This window comes from Neomonachus schauinslandi, chromosome 1, assembly GCF_002201575.2.
Source record: "Neomonachus schauinslandi chromosome 1, ASM220157v2, whole genome shotgun sequence".
Lineage (NCBI taxonomy): Eukaryota > Metazoa > Chordata > Mammalia > Carnivora > Phocidae > Neomonachus > Neomonachus schauinslandi.
Genome location: NC_058403.1, coordinates 160,638,486 through 160,664,519, shown reverse-complemented (window position 1 = coordinate 160,664,519; position 26,034 = coordinate 160,638,486). Strand labels below are relative to the sequence as shown.

Below are 26,034 nucleotides of genomic sequence, written 5' to 3'. Positions count from 1 at the left end.
GAAAAAGAAGACAAGAATTATTTAAAAGTAATAGCATAAGAAACCAAACAGATAGAATGAAATCAGTCTTTGTCCCTGCTCTTAGATTTCTGCCCTCATTCAAACAAGCTGATCTAGTTACCACTATCTGAAAAAAGAAAAAAAACTTTCTCCTGCTTGACAGAACTGGTATTCTTCAGTTCTCTGACATGATCAACAGGACAAAAAGGCAAGAATGCTAATAAACACAGAATCAGAGGGAACCCAGGGATCTGGACCTGGTATCATTCATAATTAGCTCTATAACCTCAAGCAGGTTTTAACACCCTGGGCCTGTAAAATGAGTTTAGTTAGGATTGTCCCTAAAGCTTAGCAGTCTGAGTCTTTGCTAATCACTTGGAAACAGCCAGATCTACTGGCTGAAAATCATTTGTGTTGCAAGGAACTCATTTTGTAACCGGAAGTTTCTAAATTCTTAACTTCCTCATTATTACAACTTTGAAATATGAGTCAGGGCTCTTTATTCCAGTTAGATGTTACTATGATAAAATAAAATGTATTTGTCAGTTCTTGATACTTGACTTGATCTTTGGCTGGAGGTATGAATATTCTTCTAATATATAAACCAATAAATCCTTGCTAACTCTTTTTACAAAAAGACTTGTCATAAGATTAATTTTTTAAGGGGGGGGAGGGGCAGAGGGAGAGAGAGAATCTTAAGCAGACTCCACGCCTAGCGTGGAGCCCAACACAAGGCCTGATCTCACAATCCTAAGATCACGACCTGAGCCAAAATCAAGAGTGGGACGTTTAACCAACTGAGTCACCCAGGTGCCCCAAGATTAATTTTTAAAATCAAACATCTTCTATATATCTAAAATGATTCTATTTAGGAAGAGGGTATTTTCAAAGTCCATCTATATATAAAATAAGAGACACAAATCAATGCAAATACATATTGTAACCCTGAAGTATAAAAGCTCCAAAGTGAAATCTAGTCTGCTTCTACTGACTGACAAGACCATAGAGGTCATAATGATATAGTATCAAAATAAGTCAAATTTTTTTTTTAATAATTAAAGACTGAATTCTTTATTCGGAATGAAAGAGTCTTGTCTTACACAGTAGGTAATAAAAAGGAATAACGTATACACATTATTAACCATAAATGAAAAGAGAAAACCAGTGCAAAATGCAGCAGACAATACATCTCTAACATACTGCAAAGGCTGATACCCGGACAACACTACTTCAGAAAAGTGCCAGCGAAATGGTGAGTGTGTGAAAACAAAGAAAAATATTGTGTTTATAGGGTGCAGAAAGTATCCCAGAATCTGACAGAGCCCATGCATCTCTGCACCCAGAATACACTTAGAGAGTAATTTAACCATGACAATAGGGACTACAGAAAATGGTATACTGTGTATAAACCTGGCCTCTCTAATCGCTTCCTTTCGTGCCTGGAACATCTTGACATTGTTCATGTTCGACTGCCAATATTTCACATATCCTCCATGGTCTGCTGTCAACATCCACATGTCATTATGTGACCAAGTCATGGCCCTCACTGGGCTATCATGAGCCTGTAATATTGTTTCAAAACTGAAGGTGAGTCCATTCCACAAGGTGAACTCTCCACTAGAAGCTCCAGTGACCAACCGTCTTCCTTCTGGAGTCCACCTAACAACAAATACTGGACACTTTATTTGTTGATGTTCTAACAAATTCTGTTATTGCATTCATATGATTATACAACATCCCTACAGGTGGGACCAAATCATTATAATAACCTGCATCAGGCTGAATTGCCCACATATCTCTCTGGTCTCTTTGCTATATTCTAATCTCCAAATACTTAATTACAGACGGATTATACTCTATGGTTTTTCAGTTTACTGCTTTTCTCATCCGTTTTCCATCAAAGGTAAGCTGCTGCACTGCTTGCTGCTGTGCAAAATCAGGTCGTTTATAAAATAGTCGTCGAGGTGCTTGGTGTTAGAACCTTGGCATATGGAAAAAACAGGGAGGAGAACCAATTTCTGTAGCCATGGTGATGTATTAGTCCTACCACACCTCCAGCGCTGAGCAGAGCTCCTAATGAATGGTGAGCGAAGGGTTTGTCTTCACTGTCAGGAATGTCTCTCCCCCTGGCCTCTTCCCTCCACCGCTCTCAATCCCTCTCCTCCAAAGGAGCAGCCGCCATCTTCCCCTATGAGCCACCGAGTGCACTCAAAATAAATCAGTTTTTAACAAATACTTACTAAGCCCAACACTGTGCTAACCTGCCAAAGTTGCCTATCTTGCTTGAGATAAAATGCTGTACTCTGATCTCTGGAAAAAAAAAAAAAAAAAAATCAATCTGTTCTAGTGATTACCTTATATAATACATGATCCTGGTCTGTCCTTCTGTCTAGATTATCTATTTACCTACCTATGAGTCTTTGGAAACTAAGTCACAAGGGAAGACAGTTTAACAGTGTTATGGATAAACAAAAGAGTAGTGGGACTCTGGTTGCCAAAATTCCCCCCACAACTAAGATTCAAAGCTACTGATAAAGTACCCAAATCCCTTGTGAATAAAAGGGAAAAGCAGAAGTGAGGTCACATATTATATTCCTTCAGAGGTCTAATTACTCTCAAGTATGTATCCGTTTTATAATGTAAAAGAAATGGAGGTTATATCTAACTTAAAGCGTGAACTCAACATTGTTTTTTGTTGAGCCTTCATCACAAAAGCTGCTGTTCCAAACAGAGGAATGTAACTCATATTTTCTTTTTTAAAGATTTTATTTATTTGACAGAGAGAGACAGCGAGAGCAGGAACACAAGCAGGGGGAGTGGGAGAGGGAGAAGCAGGCCTCCTGCTGAGCAGGGAGCCCGATGTGGGACTCGATCCCGGGACCCCAGGATCATGACCTGAGCCGAAGGCAGACGCTTAACGACTGAGCCACCCAGGCGCCCTGTAACTCATATTTTTAAAAATATTAAAAAAAACCACTTTAGAAGCATCCTTATGGTAACTCTGCAAAACAAATTTACCAAGTTCAAGAACATCCTAGATATACCTTCAATTTCACCCTTATGACAACCATATTAAATGTCAATATAAGATCATTAAGGATAATCAAAATATCTCTTGGACCACTACATAAATATACTATATTAAAAGAAACACACATTCTGGACCTCTGAACTAGGGTCAGTAAAACTAAAGGTTACTTATTTTGGCAACCAAGTTTTGTTCTATAAAGTACCTTTAACAGAAAACAACTAAAAAGCCAAAATATATCTCCATCTCTGGATTATTCCTACTTTTCCAAACTCATATTATTCCCTTGACAAGAAAAAATATTCCCTTGACAGTGTCACCTACCTGACCCTAAATATACAGAAAACAGAGATGTCTATTGGTGTTCATCAAAAATTATAATTTTTCAGCTATTTTGTGGAAAATGGACATTATCTTACTACTTCTCCCAAGCAAATCTTTAGGTTTTAAATTCTGTTTACCTTTAAGTTTTTAAAATTCTAACAGTCATTAAGTCTTACTTAGTCTTCTAGATTATCTATTCATTTCCATAGTTATCATTTCAGTTCAATATTTACAAAGGGCATATTTACACTATGACTACATCATAGTCACTGTACTTAATCCAGCTCATATCCTAATGATCTCCTGTGCTAGTTACTTCTCAAGTCATAATCCCGTATTTATTAATGTCCTGTCCATAGGACAGTCATCACCTCACTTCCACCTGCTGATCTTGGCCTAGGGGCACCACCTGGTGGTCAGCAATAGGAACTACCCCTCCCACCACCTCATTTCTTCCCCACTGGGAGAACAGTACTTCTGAGCTTTCAGGTTTTGCTCATAGCTCAACTAATTCAATCTTAGAGTGCCTGGGTGGCTCAGTCAGTTAGGCATCCCAATCTTGATCTCAGCTCATGTCTTGACCTCAGGGCTGTGAGTTCAAGCCCCACGTGGGGTCTACTTAAAACAAAAAACAAAACAAAACTCCCTTTCATATTAACAGAGCTGGATGCCATCCTGTCGTGATTAACCAAGGTGGCAGGGTCCCTTATTTATAAACCCTGGGTAATCCTCAAACTCTAAATCTACATATTATCTTAATCATTTTAAGAATGAGACTGAGAATGAGAAAGAATGGGGTTTTTGAGAGCTAATTCAAAGATGGACTCCAGAAAGCAGGAGGCACTGAGCTCTCTGTGCCTCTGCCAAGTGTTGGCCTTGGTGAGAAGTCCTTCTGGGCATTCCCAGCCCCGATTCCACCTTGTGGAGATATGGGCCCAGGAAAGCAGCCTGAAGCTGCTTCTGCTCCTGATGTGCCAGCCTAGAGGCAGAAAAAGCACCTGGGGCAGTGCTACACAGGCCCTCCAGTATGGGGAAAGGTGACAGGCACTGCCTTTCCCCTGTCCTCTGCCCACAGCTATCCAATTCTGTTTTATGGAAAATCCATATGTAGACCTGGAAATCATGATTCTATCAGGTTGGTTCAGCCTTTTCAGTGTGAAATCATCCCAACACTTGGGCTCTTAGCCACCAAACAGAGGGGATTACCAGGAAGAGTAATGCTACTTCCCCTTTCCACCCTACCTGCCTACCCCAACCCTTTACTCTTTAATTTCCAGATCCAGCCAAGCATTACAAAAAAATTCTCCTTCTCTCTGTCCATACTGTAAGTAACCCACAAAACTTCCCTAACTGCAGCCTAATAAAGATAATACTCATTTTTCTAAATTCACCTATTAACAGGAAAATGATATAGTGAGCTCTGAAGTGATAGTAACCTTAACAGAGAACTAGGATGACTAACCTTGAACTTTCCCTTCGTTAGCTTCCAAAGTTTGCATCTACCTTCGCATTCCCCTTTAATTAAGCTTATTCTTTCCCAGAATAGCAAAAAAAAAAAAAAAAAAAATCTTATTTATTGTTACTGTTTTATAAAATAAGGGATATTTTAAATAGCATTGATTAGTATTATTTCACTATTTAGTTACCACTGTAATTGTGAAATAGTGTATAATATTTCACCTAGATTTTGGAGGAATGGAATTTTGGGGGCCAGTCTGGGAATCTACAAACCATTTCTAACACTGACATTCAAAGGACTTTTCCCATAGAAATAAACAACTGAATGTTGTATTATAAAGCTGGTTGATGCTTACACTACATGACAATAACTTCTCAGCTGAGCTCCCTGATACCTTAGCTGGTTTTTCCTATTTTATTCCATCTTGATCATAACTATTTAAAAAAATACATTTTCAACATGCAAACCACGTTTCAAAAATCCATACTGAGGGCTCCTTATTTCCAATCCCATCATCCAAATTATTTAGTTTCACATTTATAATACTAAATCAAAGCCCTCTCCCCTAAACAGAGCTTTTAAAAATCAGCTATACATAATTATGCACTCTTCCAATCTTCTTTCATTACTTCCTCTAAATGTTTTACCAGTCCTCATACTGGTTAGGATTAGGGTTCTAGGTAGGAAATAAAGATAAGTAATACACGTTCCTACCCCTCCAGAGACTCACAATTGGGGTTTTGTTTTGTTTCGTTTTTCTCCAAGAAGGAGAAAACTATAAAGTACATCTCAGGGCACCTGGATGGCTCAGTCAGTTAAGCATCCGACTCTTGATTTCGACTCAGGTCATGATCTCAGGGTCGTGCGATCAAGCCCCATGTTGAGCTCCGCTCTGGGCATGGAGCCTGCCTGGGATTCTCTCTCCCTCCCACCTCACCTCCCATGCGCAAACTCTCTCTCTCTCATAAGCAAACAAATAAGCAAATCTCAGCTATTTTGAAACTTGAAATTTGCAGGTATTGTGTTGTCTTAGGATGGAGAAGATCTATACCTACTGTGCCTCATACTCCTAAGACATCCTCCAAGGAGCACATGCTCTATAAAGTCCCTGTCAGTAACATGACCCCATACTTAGCTCCCCCTTCTCGGAACTTCTACTGCCCTTAATTCAGTAACATCTGATTTTATATTGTTCTCTCTATTGAAGCTTTTAACCACAAGGATGGGTTACAATTATGCTGTAGATACTAATCACCTCAGACCTCCTGGTGGTCAAGTGGAGCCTAGAGTGACTGGATCAACTACCCTGGCTATGAACATGTCATCACTTTACCCTGCTGTGCTGGACAGATATTTTAATTTTCTATGTGTACCATGAAAAATACTGGGAAGTACAAGTTTAATCTGTGGCATTTTCAAATTAGAAGTAATGACCTCATCTGAAAAATGAAGGAAATGAAACCTATGGAATTTAATTTGTTTAAGGTCACACTGATATTTAATAACAGAAACAAGTCATTCTCAGAATCTAAAACCACAGGCCCCTGACTTCTGGACTTGATTACACCACATTGCACTGTTTCTTTAGTTGCCACTTACATAAATTGTAAATCTTGCCACCCCCCAAGACTGTAAGGTCTTTGAGAATAAGGCTGTAACACAATTTATATGTAGCTCTCATAACTCTCAAAGTGCTAATCTCCACCTGAGGCATACTTAAGAGATAGTTATTGGTGGAATAAAAAGTCTTCAGCATAAAGAAATGTCCCATTTAATGAAAAAGACAACTTCAATTTCCATATTTAGAAATGTGTCTGAATAGTATTAAGTAGGTATATTCAAGTATGTACATAAAGAGAATGTGAAAAAGTGGACAAATACACTTTGGGAGAAAAGGTACCTGAAACTATGCCTTAGAACAGGCAACTGACATGACTATTCTAAAAGCTACATAAAAGGATCTAAGATTGCTAAAAACAAGACAACTGGCTAAAAATGGAGTCACTTCTACTAAGCCCCACATTATCAAACTGAGAATCTATTTACAATTTCACCTCTCCCAGAAAGGTACTCTTAAACCAACAAATCAGGGATTACCCGATCACTATTAGTTAGGTAATCTGCCTGATAACTCCTGAGACTCCCTGCGGGGAAAGTAAACACAGCAATATCAATCTGATTTTTGCCTAGTGAAACTTCCTTGTATCTGGTCCTTTCTGTCTATGAAAATTCGTACAGCTCTTCAGAGCTCCTAAGTTTCCTATAAGGGATGCTGCCCAAGTTATGAATTGTTGAATAAAGCCAGTAAGATCTTTAAATTTTACCCAGTTGAATTTTTCACAATGTGAAAAGCATTAACATATAAACCATACAACATAAATTTAATACACATAACTCATATCCTCATTAGTAAGAACTGTTCTAAGTATTGTTCCTCACCTATCTGGCATGCATAAACAAGAGGTTATGACTTATGGCCTTGATGGGCATTATCATTCTCTCCCCTTAACAATGCCAAGAAAAACCAATTTCAGTAAAATTTCTTTATAATAGAGGCTTTTGGAACCTTTCCCTTTGCTCTTCCCTCTGCCCAGCCTGCTCCTTAGCCAGGTATCTCTTGGTTTCCTCCCATCCTTCAGATATGCGCCCACATATCAAGGAGGTGCTTAAAATTTCCTGCCCTAGAATTCATGTCCCTTCACAACTGTCATATTTTATATAGATTTCTCACACTTTCCAAAATACAGCATTCATATGAAAATTTCTGAAAGCTGAAATGGCGTAAAGAAAAGAAGCAATTGGGGCGCCTGGGTGGCTCAGTTGGTTAAGCGACTGCCTTCGGCTCAGGTCATGATCCTGGAGTCCCGGGATCGAGTCCCGCATCGGGCTCCCTGCTCAGCGGGGAGTCTGCTTCTCCCTCTGACCCTCCCCCCTCTCATGCTCTCTCTATCTCATTCTCTCTCTCAAATAAATAAATAAAATCTTTAAAAAAAAAAAAAAAAAGAAAAGAAAAAAAGAAAAGAAGCAATTACCATTAATTTATATGAAAAAATTTTTGATCCCCCCCAGACTCAAAAAGTAACCTCTCTTAGGCTTTTCTGATACCCTAGGACACATCTTGGTAACAGATGCACAAAATAAATTGAGATAAAGCAGAGATGCTCACAGTTCAAAAGCTATGAGAGCTTGATGCTGAGATGCTGAGTGTAGTTACCAAGAAAGGAGCTTGGCAGTGCTACTTTTACTGCTAGGGGTATGCCCTCTCTAACTGCCCGCTGCAAAACAAACACTGAATGCCACTGTCACTTTTCACCTTTTTTGTAAAAGCAAAATTCCTCTTCAGATTTTTTTCAGTTAGCCAAAACAAGCACTAACGTAGGTCTTTCATAAAAGCAAAAGTTTAACGTGAACTTTTTGAAAAGTAGGGGATAACTATTTTAGTTACATGCTACTCCTCTTACTATACAGTAAACTCCATGAAGACAAATAGTCTTTATTTGTTTTATTCACTCTTATATTCTCACCCCCTAAAACTGGGGTGGACAAAGTATGGGCCACAACCCAGACACTGTTCACCACAGCCAAACCCAGGTATGCATTTACATATTGTGGGTGACTGCTTTCATGCTACAATGCAGAGCTGCAAGAGAGACCAGATGGTCAAAAATATTTACTATCACTATTTACAGAAAAAGTTTGTAGAGCACTGACCAAAAACAATGTTAGGTCAAATACTCATAAACATTTACTGAGCAAATGTATGAAAAACAAACAATAGCAAAAAACTGTTTCTGATCCCACAGTGTTTTAGTAACAGATACAAAAGAAGAGCACATAAACAGAGACATCACCATGGAAGCTTTTGGTGCACTCACCCAGGTTTGCACTTTCATCTGTACAATTTTTCACATTCTTCATCATATATTCAAAGAACAAAGTTGGCAAGAGCACTAAAATTCAGATAGCTGGGGTACCTGGGTGGCTCAGTCAGTTAAGCATCTGCCTTCAGCTCAGGTCATGATCCCAGGATCATGGGATCGAGCCCCACATCAGGATCCCTGCTCAGTGGGGAGTCTGCCACTCCCTCTCCCTCTGCCCCTCCCCTGCCCCTGCCCCTGCTCTCACACTCTCTCTCAAGTAAATAAAATCTTTAAAAATAATAATAATAAAATAAAAATCAGATAGTTAAGTCACAAGCTTGTTTAAAATCACTCAGCTAGTAAATGGCAAATCCAGGACAAAAGCCTTTTTCTTCTTAAATTGTTTTCCATTATAATCAAGGAAATTTTAAGGCGATAATTATTTACTACTCTTCAATTTGAGGATGAAGTATAAAATCTGACTTAATAATCTTACAAGTAATCTGAGTGTTTCAAAGTTTGACTCACCACGAAACAATGATTATATGTAAAAACTTGAGGTAACCAAACTATTCTGAATTTGAAGTCCTCCTTTCTCCCCTAATTCTACTGTCCATTTCTTCCCTTATGTTATCACTTTATTTTTAAACATTAACAGTATCCTAATACTGAGGCACACTTACATACTACATTAAAATTTCAAAGCATTTACTTAAATAATCTCAATTTATACCATAAAATGTATATTTGACTTCAGGACCACTATGAATGTTACCATTGCTTCAAAATATGGCCTATCTCTAGCCTATAGTCATGAAAACACACATTCCATAGCCATCATAAGCTTTTATTCTTTCACTGGGTCTTCCATTACAATAACTTAATAGTTTTTCTAAGATATTTTATGCTCTTGCATAAAATTTACATCAACGCTCATTATTCCTTTCTTCATAGAGAACCCTTCTCTTGCTAATCAACTCCACTTACCTTCTAGGGAATCCTACTCAGGACCTTCAAACTGATCACTGTTATTCTCTTGCTTTGATCTGACTGCTCTATTTAAGGCTGCTAAGACCCTGGTTTCAGCCATCATAATTTCTTGCCTAGATTCTACAACAGACTCCTAACCATTCTCCTTCTACCCTAGACTCCCTGCAGTCTACTCACATGGTAGTCGGAGTGATTCTTTAAAAAATAAGTCAGATGGGGGCGCCTGGGTGGCTCAGTCAGTTAAGCGTCTGCCTTCAGCTCAGGTCATGATCCTGGGGTCCTGGGATCAAGTCCCACATCAGGCTCCCTGCTCAGCGGGGAGTCTGCTTCTCCCTCCGCCTGCTGCTCCCCCAGCTTGTGCTCTCTCGCTCTAATAAATAAATAAAATCTTTTTTTAAAAAGTCAGATTATTATATCACTCTTACGCTCAAAACATCCAATGGCTCTGCATCTCATTCAGTCCTTACAATGTCTATGAAACTCTACCTGATCTGGCCATCTGTGACTTCTCTGAACTATCTCTTACTACGGTGCCAGGCTCACTCAGCTTTTTCACACTGGCCTCCTTGCCATTCCTTTAACATTCAGGCAGGCTCCCACCCTAGGGTTACTTCATCTGCCTTGAATACTTATCCCCCAGATAGCCCGCCACATGACTAACTCCTTCTCTCCTCAAGTCTTCACTCAAATGTTACCTTCTCGATGAGGCCTACCCTTATCATCCCACTTTACAACTGCAAATCACCTCCCCTCCATACACACTCTTGATCTCTGTTATCTCATTTTTTTTCGATAATACTTATCATCTCACAACATAACATACAACAAATGTAATAAATGAATTATACGTTATCTCCTTCAATACAAAGAAAACTCCATAGGGCAGAAATCTCTGCCTGTTTTGTTCCCTGATGTATCTGAACTACCTAGAACATTGCCTAATACATAGTATTTAATAAATACTGATGAATGACTAATAAATATTGATGAATGACTGAATGAAATCTTACTCCGTTTCAAAGATTTAGCCATGTACATTCTCAAACTCACTAATTAGATCTCCTTTCTTGCTCCCATGTCTATTTACTACTAATTCACTGAACAGATAAACGAAGGGCAGAAGTATTAGGCATAGGGAATATGAATAAAATACCCTGTCCTCACGTAACTCTTGTCTTCACTTCTACCATCAATTCCTTGATCTAAATTACTGTCCTCTCTCACCTGGACTGCTATAATAGCCTGCTGGCTCATCTACCTGCATTCCATCTAAATCTACTCCAATCCACTCTCCATGCTATAAGCACAGTGTTAGTCTCTAATCACAAAGTTCATACTGCACTCTCCCTGCCCCCAAGCCTTGCTTAAAATTCTTTGATGCTACTCATCCTTGTAGGTTGAGAAAACCTGCTTAACCTTGTCTGCACACCTCTGTATGAACTGCACCTATCTCTCCAGCCTTAACCAGTATGCACTTGCATGCATGCACACATGCCAAGTATATACACCTGCCATTCTGTCCTTCATATGCAGCAAAACTCTTCCCTTCTTAGGGCCTTTGCACCTGCAGCTCAGCTACCTCATTCAGATAAATCTCAGTTTATCCTTTCAATCTCTTTCACTTCCTCAGGAAAGTCATACCCTGACTTCCTTAACTAGGTCAAATGTCCCTATGATAGGCTCCAATAGCACTTGTCACAGTTGAAAATTTAGACTTGTTTTGAATGATTGTTTAATATGTATCCCCATCTGATTATAAACTCCATGAGAGCAAGAATCACATCTGGTTTTGCTCATCATAATATCCACAGTGCCTAGCACATATCAGATATATATTTGCTGACTAAATGACTAAAAGCATTAACCATGATATGGAAATATGAAACCTTTAGAAGAATAAAAAGTGTGGGAAACAAGTGCTATGTTCTGTATGAGGCAGGGAATGGCATGAGGTAAATAAGCGCACAAAGGCTAAAGCATGGAAGGCCTTGCATGTCATTTTAAGGAACTTTCTTTACTCCTCACATAATGGTGGAGTCAGTGAAGGGTTTTAAAGCAGTGGAAATGGCATCATTTACTTTGTGTTTTAGGTAGCTCTCACAGGCTACATGCAGCATGGAGAAAGGATTTGAAAGGGCAATGAGATGGATGGAGGCCCAATCTAAGGCACGAACTTAGCAATGGAGAACAGGGGTAAATCTGGGGATTGTGTGATTGAGGAGTGAAAGAGATCAGAACAACTCTTAAGGTTATTCTGTGCCAGAGTAACTCTTAAGGTTATTATATGCCAACGTGGGTGACTGGTGGCTCCAGAAAGTCAGATCTAGTGATTCTCAAACTCAGGGGCTGATTGCACTAGAATCATCTGGGGCCTTGATTTAAAATAGGGTTTTCTAGGCTCCATACCAGACCTTCTAAATCAGAAATTCTGGGCGTGGGGCATAAAAATTGTATTTTCAACTAGTGTCCTAAATGATTTCTTCCATATTCACACAAGTTTGGAAACAACTAAGACAGAAAACATACTAGAAGATAAAAAGGTTTATGAGAGATGATGATGAATTTAAATTTGGAAATGAGGAGTTTGAATTACCTATGCAGATAACCAACAGACAGTGAGATAACTAATTCTGAAGATCACAGGACTGGTCCAGTTGGAGACCAGTATTTGGTAGAAGCTGAAAGTATGACAGCACCTAAGTTCACAGACGAGTGAAAAGAGTGGTATGGTTATGGTTAAAACTCCAAAGAATGCAACACTTAAGATACAGAGAAGAGGATTTGCTCATTATTCAAAAAATACCCTAAAATGCTATTTCTGCATGAGATACTTGAATGCAAAATGGTGTCCTACTAGATGCTGGGAGGGATATCAAAGCTAAGATGCGGCACCTCTTACAAGCCCTGTGTACAGTTCTAAGCTTTCTCTCAACCCATCAGCCAAAATATGACAGGCCATATCATTCAAGTCCATACACCTTGAAAGAGTATATGTTTACTAAGAAGACACAAATTCGTTTTATTCCCAAGAGTCTTTAACTTAGAGGAGATCCTTACTTCCCATTACCCACACCAACATCCTAAAGCCCTTCTTTCAAATCTTTCCCAGATTCCTCTGGACAGAATTACTCCTTCCCTAAACACACGTTTTTATATTGCTTGTGGCACTTAACACATTCTATCTTGTATTATATTGTGGAGGCAGCAGAGTGTTACAGAAAGAGAACTAGCCTACAGAAATCAAAAGCTTCACTCCTACTTACAAGTTGTGTGACCCTGAAATCACTTATGCTTCCTAGTTTGTGAATTAATGACAATAAGGACCGTCATTACCATCTAATAAAATTACTAAGAAGATCAAGTGAGATAATTTATGTTAAAGTGCTTTATTAAAATTCATAAATTACTGGGGCACCTGGGTGGCTCAGTCAGTTAAACTTCTGCCTTCAGCTCAGGTCATGATCCGGGGTCCTAGGATCAAGCCCTGCTTTGGGCTCTCTGCTCAGCGGAGAGCCTGCTTCTCCCTCTGCCCCTCCCCCCTGGAGGAGTGTTCTCTCTCTCTCTTTCTCTCTCTCAAATAAATAAATTAAATCTTTTTTAAAAATTCATAAATTACTTGCTCTTCTATCTGTACATATTCTCTTTCTGGCTAATTCTAAAAATCTTAAGAGACTGGGATCAAGTGTTATGTACCAAAATGTGCACCACAGCATTTATCAGAATATCTTGCATATAACAGACATTCAGAAGTTTGGTCAAGTATGTTGAATAGATGATATGAGAGAAAAAAGAGAGACAAGTTTATACTCTCATTCCAAAAACGACCTGAGGCACCTGACATGCACGTTTCTTTGACCACTCTATTAACTATCCTGCCAATAAATTGTTTTCCTTGTTCATTCCCCTTTCTGAAATAACCCTTTCTTCTGAAATAAACCTTTCTTCACATATCTAAATCCTATTTCTCCTACAAGATCCAAATCAATGCAGCCACCTCCTACTCCTTCTCTAAGCTTTCTATTCACTTCAAACCAAAAGGATCTTTCATCTTCTCAACTTGTCCATACACTTATCATACAGATAGATATTGCCTTTTTTTTTTTTTTAAGATTTTATTTATTTATTTGACAGAGAGAGAGACAGGGAGAGAGGGAACGCAAGCAGGGGGGAGCTGGAGAGGGAGGCTCCATTCTAGGACGCTGGGATCATGACCTGGGCCTAAAGGCAGATGCTTAACAACTGAGCCACCCAGGCGCCTCCAGATACTGGTTTATATTGTTTGCTATTTCTCTAACTAGACTGTAAGTTCACTGAGTCTAGGATCAGAAAGTTTTCAGATACTCTGGACAACTTTAAAGGTGAAGAGTAAGTATAATAGAAACAATCTTATGTAGTAGCCATTTTTAAAAATCTGAAGGATTTCAGAAGGATCTGAAATAAGACTATCTTGTGTATGAAATGCTAACCCTGAATTTTCATAAATTTAGTGCCAAGAGCTGATTGTTTCTATCATATTATCCATATAGATGAAGTTTACATTTTAAAGTACAGAAAGTAAAAGTACATTCTTGGATCTCCCAAATACTCAGACCAATGTCCAGCATATTAAAATGGAGAGACCATCTGGTATGGTAGGTAAAAGCAGCTTTTGAATCAGACAATGCCTAGAACACAGGAGTTACTAAAACATACTCATCAAAATGTAAATGTAAATGGCCTACATTTAGTATTTAAGTTCTGAAACCATGGCATACTTTCTCTATGCCTCTGCTACTTCAAGAAAAAAAAAAATAGGGCTGCTGTATAATGTGTTTAATATATTGCCTGCCACATAATAAGCACACAATGAACATAGCATCACTATCATTACTACCATTCCTAAATATCTCTTGATTAATAAGTATTTCGTATATTATCCTACATAAGAAATTACAATGGAAATTTAAATACTTTCATTTCTCTATCTCCTACTCAATATATAAAAATAGTTACCATAAATTACAGTATTACAACAAAATACGTTATTATGTAATCAGTAAAAATCTATAAAAGAATATTTATGGGGGGGGGCGCCTGGGTGACTCAGTCAGTTAAGCATCCAACTCTTGGTTTTGGCTCCGGTCATGATCTCAGGGTCATGAGATCAAGCCCCATGCTAGGCTCTGTCCTCACTTGGAGTCTCCTTAAGTTTCTCTCTCTCTCTCCCTCTGCCTCCCCCGAACTCGCTCTCACTCTCTCTAAAAGAAATAAATCTTTAAAAAAAAAAAAAGAATATTTATGGATACCTAAAAATGCTCAAGACAGAATTTGAATCGAAACAGACATAAAATTATGCATTTAGTAATAAGATTCTGGTTTTATTTTAAAAATAATCTTAATGGAACTAAATTGAAATTTTCTCCTATATATTTTTTCATATTTAGTAAGTAGTATATTAAGAACACACACCAAACTACTGGCAATACTTATTTTTGGTCTTACCTTCTTTTACTTTCTGCATTTTCAATGTTTTCTACATTAAATATGTTTCTTTCAAATTCAAAATATTTAACTTTATATAACTGTCAAATCACAAAACATTTACAGAAAAAATGGCCTTTGTGAATTTGAAGATGATCCTTTAAGTGATATAATTTGACCAACTATATATGGCATATATTTATTAAGTGCCCATATATTTCTTTTTAGAAAAGAACACATTTCAAATATTGCAGCAGACTGGATGTGTAATAAGATTTTTCTGTGGGAGGGCGCCTGAGTGGCTCAGTCGTTAAGCGTCTGTCTTCGGCTCAGGTCATGATCCCAGAGTCCTGGGATGGAGTCCCACATCAGGCTCCCTGCTCGGCGGGAAGCCTGCTCTCCCCCTCTCTCCCACTCCCACTGCTTGTGTTCCTGCTCTCGCTGTCTCTGTCAAATAAATAAATAAAATCTTAAAAAAAAAAAAAAGATTTTTCTGTGGGAAAAAGACATACACTGGTAAATCCAAAAAGGAAGGGAATGAGAACGTTTCTGTTCAACATGTCATGATTGTTCCACCCAGGGTTCATTTCCATCATGAGATCAAAGCCACGCTTTTTATGTATTAGGCACAAATAATATTTGCCAAATCTGAATTTTAAAAAGGAATCTAGCTTAAAGGCCAAGAACCTACTTTGAAAACTAGACTGGTTATGTGGCAGATGGCTAAGGCAGAAGCAGGTGGCTTTCAAACACAATGGATATATTGGAAAATCAATTCAACATGTGTCTCTAGGGTTATGTTTGTACACAGGTACATGTACATGCACGTCTATAACAATGTTAACATAGACAGAAATATCAGCGTATGTAAGCAATTATCACCAGTATTAAAACATTTTATCCTCAGACATGAGTTTAAAAAAAAAAAGATACAGGGGCGCCTGGGTGGCTCAGTTGGTTAAGCGACTGCCTTCGGCTCAGGTCATGATCCTGGAGTCCCGGGATCGAGTCCCGCATCGGGCTCCCTGCTCAGCAGGGGGGTCTGCTTCCCCCTCTGCCCTCTTCCCTCTCATGCTCTCTGTCTCTCATTCTCTCTCTCTCTCAAATAAATAAATAAAATCTTTAAAAAAAAAAAAAAAGATACAAAAATAGAGAAGCCAGTATTTAGAATTTGAAACATTCTCATACTAAGATACAACAGAGTAGAAGATCTCCAGACTAATCTCCAATTAACCAACTTGCCATATCATTCTTAAACTTTCCATTTTCTCTGAAAGATATGCAGACTTTATATTCACAGGATAATCAATGTTCATGGTTGGTACACTTCCATATACATCTTGCTCCCACATCAGTTTGTTATATTCACTATAATTATACAGTTTAATTAAATACTATATAAACCAATAAGATAAGAGTATAAAATAAAGGGCTGTTGTTTCTATGAAAACTAAGGTGCTTTGGAAAGACTCAAGAAAAGCACATTGCTTTTTTAAAAATGAATTTCAAGTGGGCAAGGCCTTTCAAGGCCTTAAAATCTAAGGGTCTGGGGAAAAAAAACCTAAGAGTCTGTCCCACGCTGCTTCACAAGCATCACCAGGTTATCACTCCACTTTATAAAAATTTTTAAACTGGAAATTATAGTCCATGCATGAGCACAAGAAAGGTATAGAAGTCCAATCAGGTTTATATTTTAAAAATTTAAGTCCTTGGCTTTAAGTTAAAGTAATTAAAAATAGAACCACCGTAAGATCCAGTAATTGCACTCCTGAGTATTTATCCAAAGAATACAAAAATACTAATTTGAAAACATACATGCACCCCTATGTTTATTGCAGCATTATTTACAATAGCCAAGTAATGCAAGCAGCCCAAGTGACCACTAACAGATGAATGGATAAAGAAGATATGGTGTATATATACACAATGGAGTATTATTCAGTCATAAAAAAAGAATGAAATCTTGCCACTCGCAACAACATGGACTGATCTAGACGGTATAATGCTAAGCGAAGTAAGTCAGTCTGAGAAAGACATATAGCAAATCATTTCACTCATATGTGGAATTTAAGAAACAAAAGAACAAAGGAAAAAACCCCAGACTCTCAACTATAAAGAACAAACAGACGGTTGCCCCGGTGGGGGGGGGGGGGGGGGAATTGGTGAAACAGGTGAAGGTAATTAAGAGTACCTTTATCTTGATTAGCACTGAGTAATATACGGAATTGTTGAAATTACTAAATTGTACACCTGAAATTAATATAATACTGTATGTTAACTACACTGGAATTAAAATTTAAAAAATGAAATTGGTGGTTTTGCTATAAACACATGTATTAAAGAAACAATTTTTAAAAATGTTCTCCCTTGGCTCTCTATGAAGTTTTGTTTGTTTTTTTAAGATTTTATTTATTTGAGAGTGAAGAGAGAAAGCACGAGGCGGGGAGGGGACACACAGGGACAGAGGGAAAGGGATAAGAAGACTCCCTGCTGAGCAGAGAGCCCAACTCAGGGCTGGATCCCAGGACTCTGGGATCGTGACCTTAGCCGAAGGCAGATGCTTAACCGACTGAGTCATGCAGGCATCCCTCTACGAAGTTTTTCAAAACAATGTAAATCCATACAATATGCTTTACGTATAATTTTCTTTTTAACATAAAAGTCTGTAATATCAGAATCACTAGTAAAAAAATTTCTTAGGGACGCCTGGGTGGTCCAGTTAAGTATCCAACTCGGTTTCGGCTCAGGTCATGATCTCAGGGTTTTGAAATGGAACTTAGCGGGCGCCTGGGTGGCTCTGTTGATTAAGCAATTGCCTTCGGCTCAGGTCATGATCCTGGAATCCCGGGATCGAGTCCCACCTTGGGTTCCCTGCTCAGCTGGGGGGTCTGCTTCTCCCTCTGACCCTCTTCCCTCTCGTGCTGTCTCTCATTCTCTCTCAAATAAATAAATAAAATCTTTAAAAAAAAAAAAAGAAATGGAACTTAGCGTCAGACTCTGCGCTCAGCATGGAGTCGGCTTGAGACTCTCTCTCCCTCTGCACCTCCCCCTTGTGCTTGGGCATGCGCGCACTCGCTCACTCTCTCTTAAAATAAATAAATAAATCTTTAAAAAAATGTCTTGGGTGTTCTCTGGCACAGATTAAGACGAATTATATAGTTGCACTGTTAGTTTTCATTGTCAACATTTTTGTCCTTTGTCAATGACCAAATATCTTTTTTATTTCAAAGATAGCTATTTTGCACATAAATATATATTACTTTTCTTCATCTATACCTTTAATTTTAATGATCTGAATCTTTATTCTCATGATTCTGTTATTCTGATGGATATGTTATCTGGACAGGCTTAATTCTTGAAGTGATTTACTGTCCATTACTTGTTTGCTTGTTTTTAATGTCACATTTAAATAGGAGAGGTTTAAAGGTACTCGATTCAATATTTGGAATTCCAAGCTAAATATTCAGTAAAATAAATTTACCTATGCCAGAAACAGACACAGAATTAAGCGACTGACTAATCATCAAAACCTTAAGGAATACATAAAAGTAAAGCCAAAAAACAGCAAGATGGTAACTTACAGGGCAGACTTGGCCCATAAATGTGTTGTTTGGCTTCCATAATATGTCAAAAATCACGAGATTACTAAGCTATCTTTCAAGTTTCTCTTGAAAAATCAGAAGGTCTGGCAAGACTGGGCTCATAGTCCTAAATCACAACAATCAACTAAAGCTAAGACGACACTGCCCCTTTAGACAGCACTTACACTCTTCAGTTTGTCCAAGTCACGTAACATGAGTTCACTCACTGTCACTACCTGCCTGGCTACATGTACCTGTTTTCAAACCCTAGCAGAACTATATCTTCTGTATGCCTCAACTAACCATAACTAAGACATGGAAGTGAAAGTTACATGAAAAGAGGGGCGCCTGGGTGGCTCAGTTGGTTAAGTGGCTGCCTTCAGCTCAGGTCATGATCCTGGGGTCCTGGGATCGAGCCCCGCGTCCGGCTCGCTGCTCCCTCTCCCTCTGCCTGCCACTCTGCCTACTTGTGCTCTCTGTCAAATAAATAAATAAAATCTTAAAAAAAAAAAGTTATATGAAAAGAGTTTCCTCTAAATTTGTTAAGCCTAGCTGTCCCATCCAGGCAGACCTAAAAAACCTGTTTATTAAGAATAAATTATAGGGGCACCTGGGTGGCTCAGCTGGTTGAGCATCTGACTCTTGGTCTCAGCTCAGGTACTGATCTCAGGGTCATGAGATAAAGCCCCGCATCAGGCTCCACGCTCAGTGCAGAGTCCACTTGTCTCTCTTCCTCTCCCTCTGCCCCTCCCCCCATTCATGCACTCATGCTCTCTCAAAAAATTTTTAAAATCTTAAAAAAAAAAAAAAAAAGTAAATTATAAGAATGCATATGCTCTACTACAGAATGCAAATGTACATTGAATGCCAATGATGTGGTACAGTGTATATGAAAATTATAAGCAATTTAGTATATATCCATGCTAAGCACAGAAAAACCCAGATTCTAGAACTTTCTTGCCTTCATTAATGTAAGAAAGTCAATTCATAAAAAAAAAAAAAAAAAAAAGTCAATTCATGTGCAAAACCAAAACAAGAACAAACAAAGCATCTTTGCTCCTCTACCATAAAACTGAGCCTTTTAATACATAAAAAACACATGAAGGATACTGAAGGTTTTAGCAAAAGGGTAAAATAAAATAGAAGAGCAATATGTTAGGAAGCAAACAGGAATATAATTATAAGCATCCATTCACTTGCTAGAATAAATATTATTCATCCCATTTATTTAATGAAAACAAACAAAACTATTTTTTACCACAACTTTGAGGTACTTGCTGAGATACCTTTTTTTAGTTACCAAAGGTAAATGTGGAGAATCCTAGCTCAAAGAACAGTAAGTTAGCAGAAAAAGGAAATCTAGCACACTTACCCGCTCTGCAGTTGCCTCATCCCCTGGCAGACACGCAGCAGCAGCAGCACAAGCTATTTCCATCATAGCAGAGCTGGTTGGAGCATCAGTTGTGGATGAAGACCTGGGTCGGCCTGTCTGCATAACAGTTGCCATCTCCTGGCCAGATTTCCTGTTGATTTGGGGACTTCCCTTTGGGGCCTCTGGTTTGCCCCGCCTACTATGTAAGCTTGTCCCTCTCTTCATCTTGGGTGGCACTCGGATCTGCTGCAGGACACGATTCAGAGCTGTGGGGTGGGTGGGGACACCATCAATTTCAGCACATGCGTTCTGGCTTTCCAGATCCATTTCAGGTTCTGGATCTGCCTGAATTTGTTGCACATCGTGTGGAGACACTGATGACCTCCTGCGCTGGTGCTGGAAGAGATGCTTCAAGCCTTGGCCAATCACATTAATGTTCTCCAAAGCATTGTGGGTCATTTTAGACAACTTTTGTTCTGATTCTGTCTGCTTTCTGGCCTCTGCATCTTGGGATTTGCCTCCAGGATCAGGGTCCTCATATAACTGTTCACTGCCCGAAGGCTCCATCAGTAGACTTAATATGCTTATTTGCAAACTCAAAAACTTAAACACACCAAGACTGTCAAATTAGGTAGGCATTTGCTTCAACAGTAACTACACATGCAGCTGTGAGACGGAGGCTTCATGCCTATCTAATGTTAAAAAAAAGAAAGAAAGAAAGAAAAGAGCCTCGTATTATAAATCCATGCAAAATCTCCAGTGTTAAAGAAAAACATGCCACTAGTCAAACAAATAGGCACTATCATTAAGCAATCTTTAATCAGAAGATTAAAAGACAGTTTTCTAGATAGTGGGTAATGATTATTTTCTAGAATAGGAGAAAAAGCTCAGAAACAAGTACACAGCAAATGAAAACAGCAATGTTTAAAAAAAAAAATCCCTACAAGTTTCAATATATGAAGAATTGGATACTAAAGGAGTCATCTTGGAATGGAAACCATAATAACAGTTGACAGAATAGCCATTACTTGGGAAATCAAGAGGGAACAGACCATTCGATACGTACGGTGTAACTGAGGCAATTTAATTCCTCTCACTCATAACCACAATTAAATGTCCATATGCTGGAACTCAGCAAAGTAAAATCAAAGAATAGTGAGAAGTGGATATCCCAATCCAACTGTATATGGATTTTAATGAAAAAGAGGAATTTTTTGTTACCATTCATATTTATCAAGTTCACTGGTAAATAGGGGTGATAGGCTTGCTCTATTGAGAAGAAAAAGGAAATAAATAAAAATCTTGTAAGCTGAATTCTCTGAAGCACAAATGACCGTCTGGCACCATATGAGCAAATGATCCACACAGACTATGTCTTCAGAGAGACTAGAGCTTTACTCAGTACCAGCTATCAAGAAAAGAGATTCAGAGTCATTCCAGAGGTGGGGAACAGGATGTAAGATAGTTTACATCTCAAATGGGACAAGTGTTGGACAGTTGGAGTCAGTGTCCACCCCTACCCTACCCTGCAAAAAAAAGAAGAGAGATTCAAAGAAATCCCTTTCTCTGAATAGTGTCATTGCTGACAGAAGTTTTCCACATATCCACACAAATTCAAAAACAAAGTAACACAGTAACTGGGTATGAGGGAAGAGTAGAGAAAAAGAAAGGTCAAAATGCAACCACACACCAATATTAAATGCAGGAAATTAAAAGGAAGCTGAAACTAAGAGATGTAAAGTCAACATAACTGCCATGGTTATGGAAATTACATGCAAAAAAAAGAGGAGGGGAAGATGGTAGGAATGAGATTTCTCTTAATGGAAAGAAATAGGTAGTATTTTTTTTATTGAGTTTTTGCAAATATATAAATTTGTATTAATGCACAGAACCTGCTAGAGAGGACAAAATATGGTGTGGGAAGTTATTCCCCTATTTTCCCTCAACCTTTTGTTCAACAAGCTTTAAAACTCCGTACACTACCACGTACTTTGAACAGCCTAAGTCACTACCAATGAGGCCCCTCATGTTGTGAGGATATGGAGACTCCTTGCCACCACATACCCATCATAAATTAGCTGGATGTAAGAGAGTTCACTGTGAACTCAAGGCTGCTGGAGTTCAGAGGGATTGGCATGCAAACCTGCTAGGGTCTTCTTCATGGTAATTACTCTCAGAAGACCTTACCATGTATATGGTACTGTTATTGTGGCTCTGCTGTCCATATTTTTTTCATGCCTATTTCCCCACCTCCTGACCTCTTTATGACTCAGGAGCATAAATGTTGTGACAGACTTAAGGACATTTATCTCTCACCAGTACCTTCCTACTTTCTAAATACCACAAAATTCTTTGCTCCCAAATTAGTCATGGGAATGGGAAATTTCACTGCCTTCTGCTCAAATTCTTTGTGGCCACACTGAAATGGGGCTTCTTACCCTTGTCCTAATTGTGTACTGCTTTTGTTTTTTCCTCTTCCCATTGCGGGAGCCAAGAAAGAATCCCTTAATCCTTATTAGGTTAATGATTATCTTGACCTTTACTGGAGTTTTCTGGGGTTCCTTGAGGGCAAAAATGTTGCCAATAGTACATGTATTTAATTATACAAACCTTCCCTCATGAGTTTGTAGAGCAGACTAATGGTTATTGAATTATTTCCACTCTGCAAAGCATTAAGCTCCTCAGAGAGTAAGAGTTACATAACCAAGATAATCCAGTAACTAATCTCTTCTTATACTGGGCAATTTAGACCCTAAGAAGATGTGAGGATGTGAAAGCAGCAGACTGACAATAAGGAAGTAATTTACTCTTTTCCTTATTTGTATTGTATTAGCTAAATAATACAACTGACTTTTTTGTTTTGGGAAACAAAAAATATAAAATAAGTTTTCCATCAGAGTAAAAGATACCATGATTAAAGGAATAGTATCAAGGTTAGCTGGAAAACCAAATGACCTACTTGTCTTGTATAAAGATATTATCTGTAAACTTGTTTCTTTGGGCAGTGTTATAAACTAATCAAGCGGGCACCTGCTTATTAAAAAAAAAGGAAAACAGTACATTTTAAATGTCAGTAACTTCATTTGAGATTTCACTAGCATTTGTACATCATTTTTATTTTCAAATAACTGGAAATGATTGATTACAAACAAAAAATGCCAGCATTCCTAGGAAAACCTAGAAATAGGGTGTCAAGCCAAAGCTTACACAGGCCACCTATACAGCTGCAAAGGTTATATACTAGAACAGTAATGAATTCTAGGATTTGTAAAGGCAAGACATTCCTTAATTGTACTAACTAGCAGAGGCTTACTTGGCATGGAACCCTAAAGAAACCTAAATTGAGCTTTAAATATCAAGTTGTAAGGTAAGAATTTTGAAAAACAACCTGCTGCACTACCTCTACAATGTATTAGTATTTACACTTGTAGCTATCACCTGCATTATTGCTGTGATATCAACACAAACAAGAAATATGGCCAAAATTTTGAAGCTAGCTAAAATTTTCTGTAGGCCAACAGAAAATCTTTAAGGTTACCTCTCAATATACGCCAATTATTAAGGAAGGTGAAATACTGTGCCCAAAATACCAAAGACAATGATGATGTAATAATTAACTATAAAACTGCTGACAGTAAGAATGCAAGCACTAAATGAATTCAGTAATGTCAAAGGTTTTTTTTTTTTTTTTTTTTTTTTAAGATTTTATTTATTTATTTGACAGAGAGAGACACAGCGAGAGAGGGAACACAAGCAGGGGGAGTGGGAGAGGGAGAAGCAGGCTTCCCGCGGAGCAGGGAGCCCGATGTGGGACTCGATCCCAGGACCCTGAGATCATGACCTGAGCTGAAGGCAGACGCTTAACGACTGAGCCACCCAGGCGCCCCAGTAATGTCAAAGTTTTTTAGGACTCCCCTATTTTCTTCTTTAAGACAGCAAATTCAAATGAGTAAACAGTTGCTCAGTTTATAAAATTCTCCAAATAATAGTATTGAGATACCTGGTTTAACACAAAGAAGTTCAACCAGAAAGTTAAGTGTGCTTTCGTAAGAAATGTTGGCTTCTCTTTTATTCACTCAGCTTCTCTGAAAAGTAAAGTTCTTATAAGTAAACTAGAAAAAGTAGACAGAAAATAGGGAGCAAAAGGGTATGGGGAAAAGGGACAAGGGGAAGGACTACAAAGGAGGGAAAAGAAAAGGAAAAGGTAGCTATTTACAGAGCAGGCATTTCAGAGAACTTTATTCAATTCTCAGAATTTTTAACAATTTTTCTACAACAGTTTCACCAAATATTACACCATTACTTCACATTCAAGAAACAAGCTACTCCGACTTATTATCAAGGATAAATTTAAAAGTTGTTTTAAAAGTCTGGCAAATATTTAGGAGGGTGCTCTGGAAAACCATTCAAATTAATAAATTATCTTTTTTTTTGATACAGTGACCAAAGCTTTTTGGTTTGGCTATGAACCAAGTTATTTTACTAACCATAAAGAGTTGTATACTTGCCTTTATCACTCTTCCTCAAGCACTTCTAAGGTGTACAGGAATCCTTTTAGGACAAGCTGAAAAGCAAACATTAAGAATTACAAATTGAAAAACTTAGAGGGGAGAAGTTAACCATAATATTTACACAGAAAAAACTGAGTTTATAATATAACAAATGTTAACATTTATCTCACTGGTAGGAGTAGGATAGTTTTTTCTAGTATTTTTCAGTATTTTCTAATTTTTCAAAAATATAATCAAGAAAAACTATAATCAACAAAGACGATATTTTGGAAAAAAGAGTGTTCACTTGTTAGTACTTAAGAAAGTGCAGATGTCATTAAACAGCAATGAATATTTTTATACTATGATACTGAATTAGGAATGTCTATTAATTCTAAAGTAACATGAAATGCAAAACAAGTACATAACACAATTTTATAAGCAAATATTTTTTCAAGTAGCTTGCAATTATACATCTGCAATTTTGCATTCAAAACGAACTCTAAAACCTGTATCTACCATGAACAATTGAGAATCAGGAGGCACGAAAATTGAAATTTTTGTGGAAAAATGATCTTCTGACAGCCATTACTAGAGAGGCAATTTAATTAGACAAGTATGGGTGGGGGGGGGGCATCTGCTACGTGCTCAGCATTACACAGACCAAATGAAAGCATATTATCCTGCCCTCAAGGAACTCACAATCTGGGACAGAAAGTAAGATTTACATACTTGAAACTTAAGGAAAATAGCATAAAAGAATATCATTAAAGCTAAAATGTGTGAGGAAAACTGCAATTACCATTAGAAGATCAGTTAAGATTAAATTTGTTCGGGAAAGCTTCATGAAAGGGAAAGAAGCTTTAGCTGAGCTTTGAAGGCTGAGAAGACGAATAAATAAGAAGGAAGATATGGACCAAGGCTCCCAGCTAGACCAGTAAACACAGTTTTGGGAGTAAGGAAAGAGGCTAGATGGGGGCTCCTAGGTGGCTCAGTTGGTTAAGCATAAGCCTTTGGCTCAGGTCACGATCCTAGAGTCCTGGGCTCAAGTCCTGCACTGGGCTCCCAGCTTCTCAGAGAGCCTGCTTCTTCCTGTCCCCCTGCTTGTGTGCATGCACACGTGCACACACTCTCTCTCTCAAATAAATAAATCTTAAAAAAAAAAAGAGGCTAGATGACTGTACTGGTGGATACACATTTCCTGAGGCAGCTGAAGAATGGTGGCTGGTGGGTAAATGTGAGAAAGGACTTCCTATCACATAATCTTTTGTACCTTTTGAATTCTGTGCCTTATGACTATTATTATGTACTGAAAAAATAAATTTTTTAAAAAGGAAGAAAATACATGTTTCAATCTCTATGGTAAACATTTAAAAAAACAGTAAAATAGTATTTAACTGATACGCTAAATAGAAAGAAAATATAGAATTAAAATGCCCAAATGAATACAAAAAAAGAGGGAAAGATCAC

At 38.1% G+C, this 26,034-nt stretch overlaps 1 protein-coding gene and 1 pseudogene across 1 annotated transcript in view; both read right to left on the bottom strand.

Annotated features, from left to right (window-relative positions):
- Positions 1-26,034, bottom strand: part of TMCC1 (transmembrane and coiled-coil domain family 1) — a 251,467-nt gene that overhangs the window by 165,681 nt on the left and 59,752 nt on the right. The window contains exons 2-3 of the mRNA XM_021694924.2: positions 24,583-24,638; positions 20,075-20,766 (exon numbers count right to left, since the gene is read on the bottom strand). Of these exons, the coding sequence (XP_021550599.1) occupies positions 20,075-20,641 (567 nt within the window). The 5' untranslated portion in view covers positions 20,642-20,766; positions 24,583-24,638. The remainder of the gene's footprint in view (positions 1-20,074; positions 20,767-24,582; positions 24,639-26,034) is intronic.
- LOC110584776 lies at positions 1,056-2,028 on the bottom strand (annotated as a pseudogene).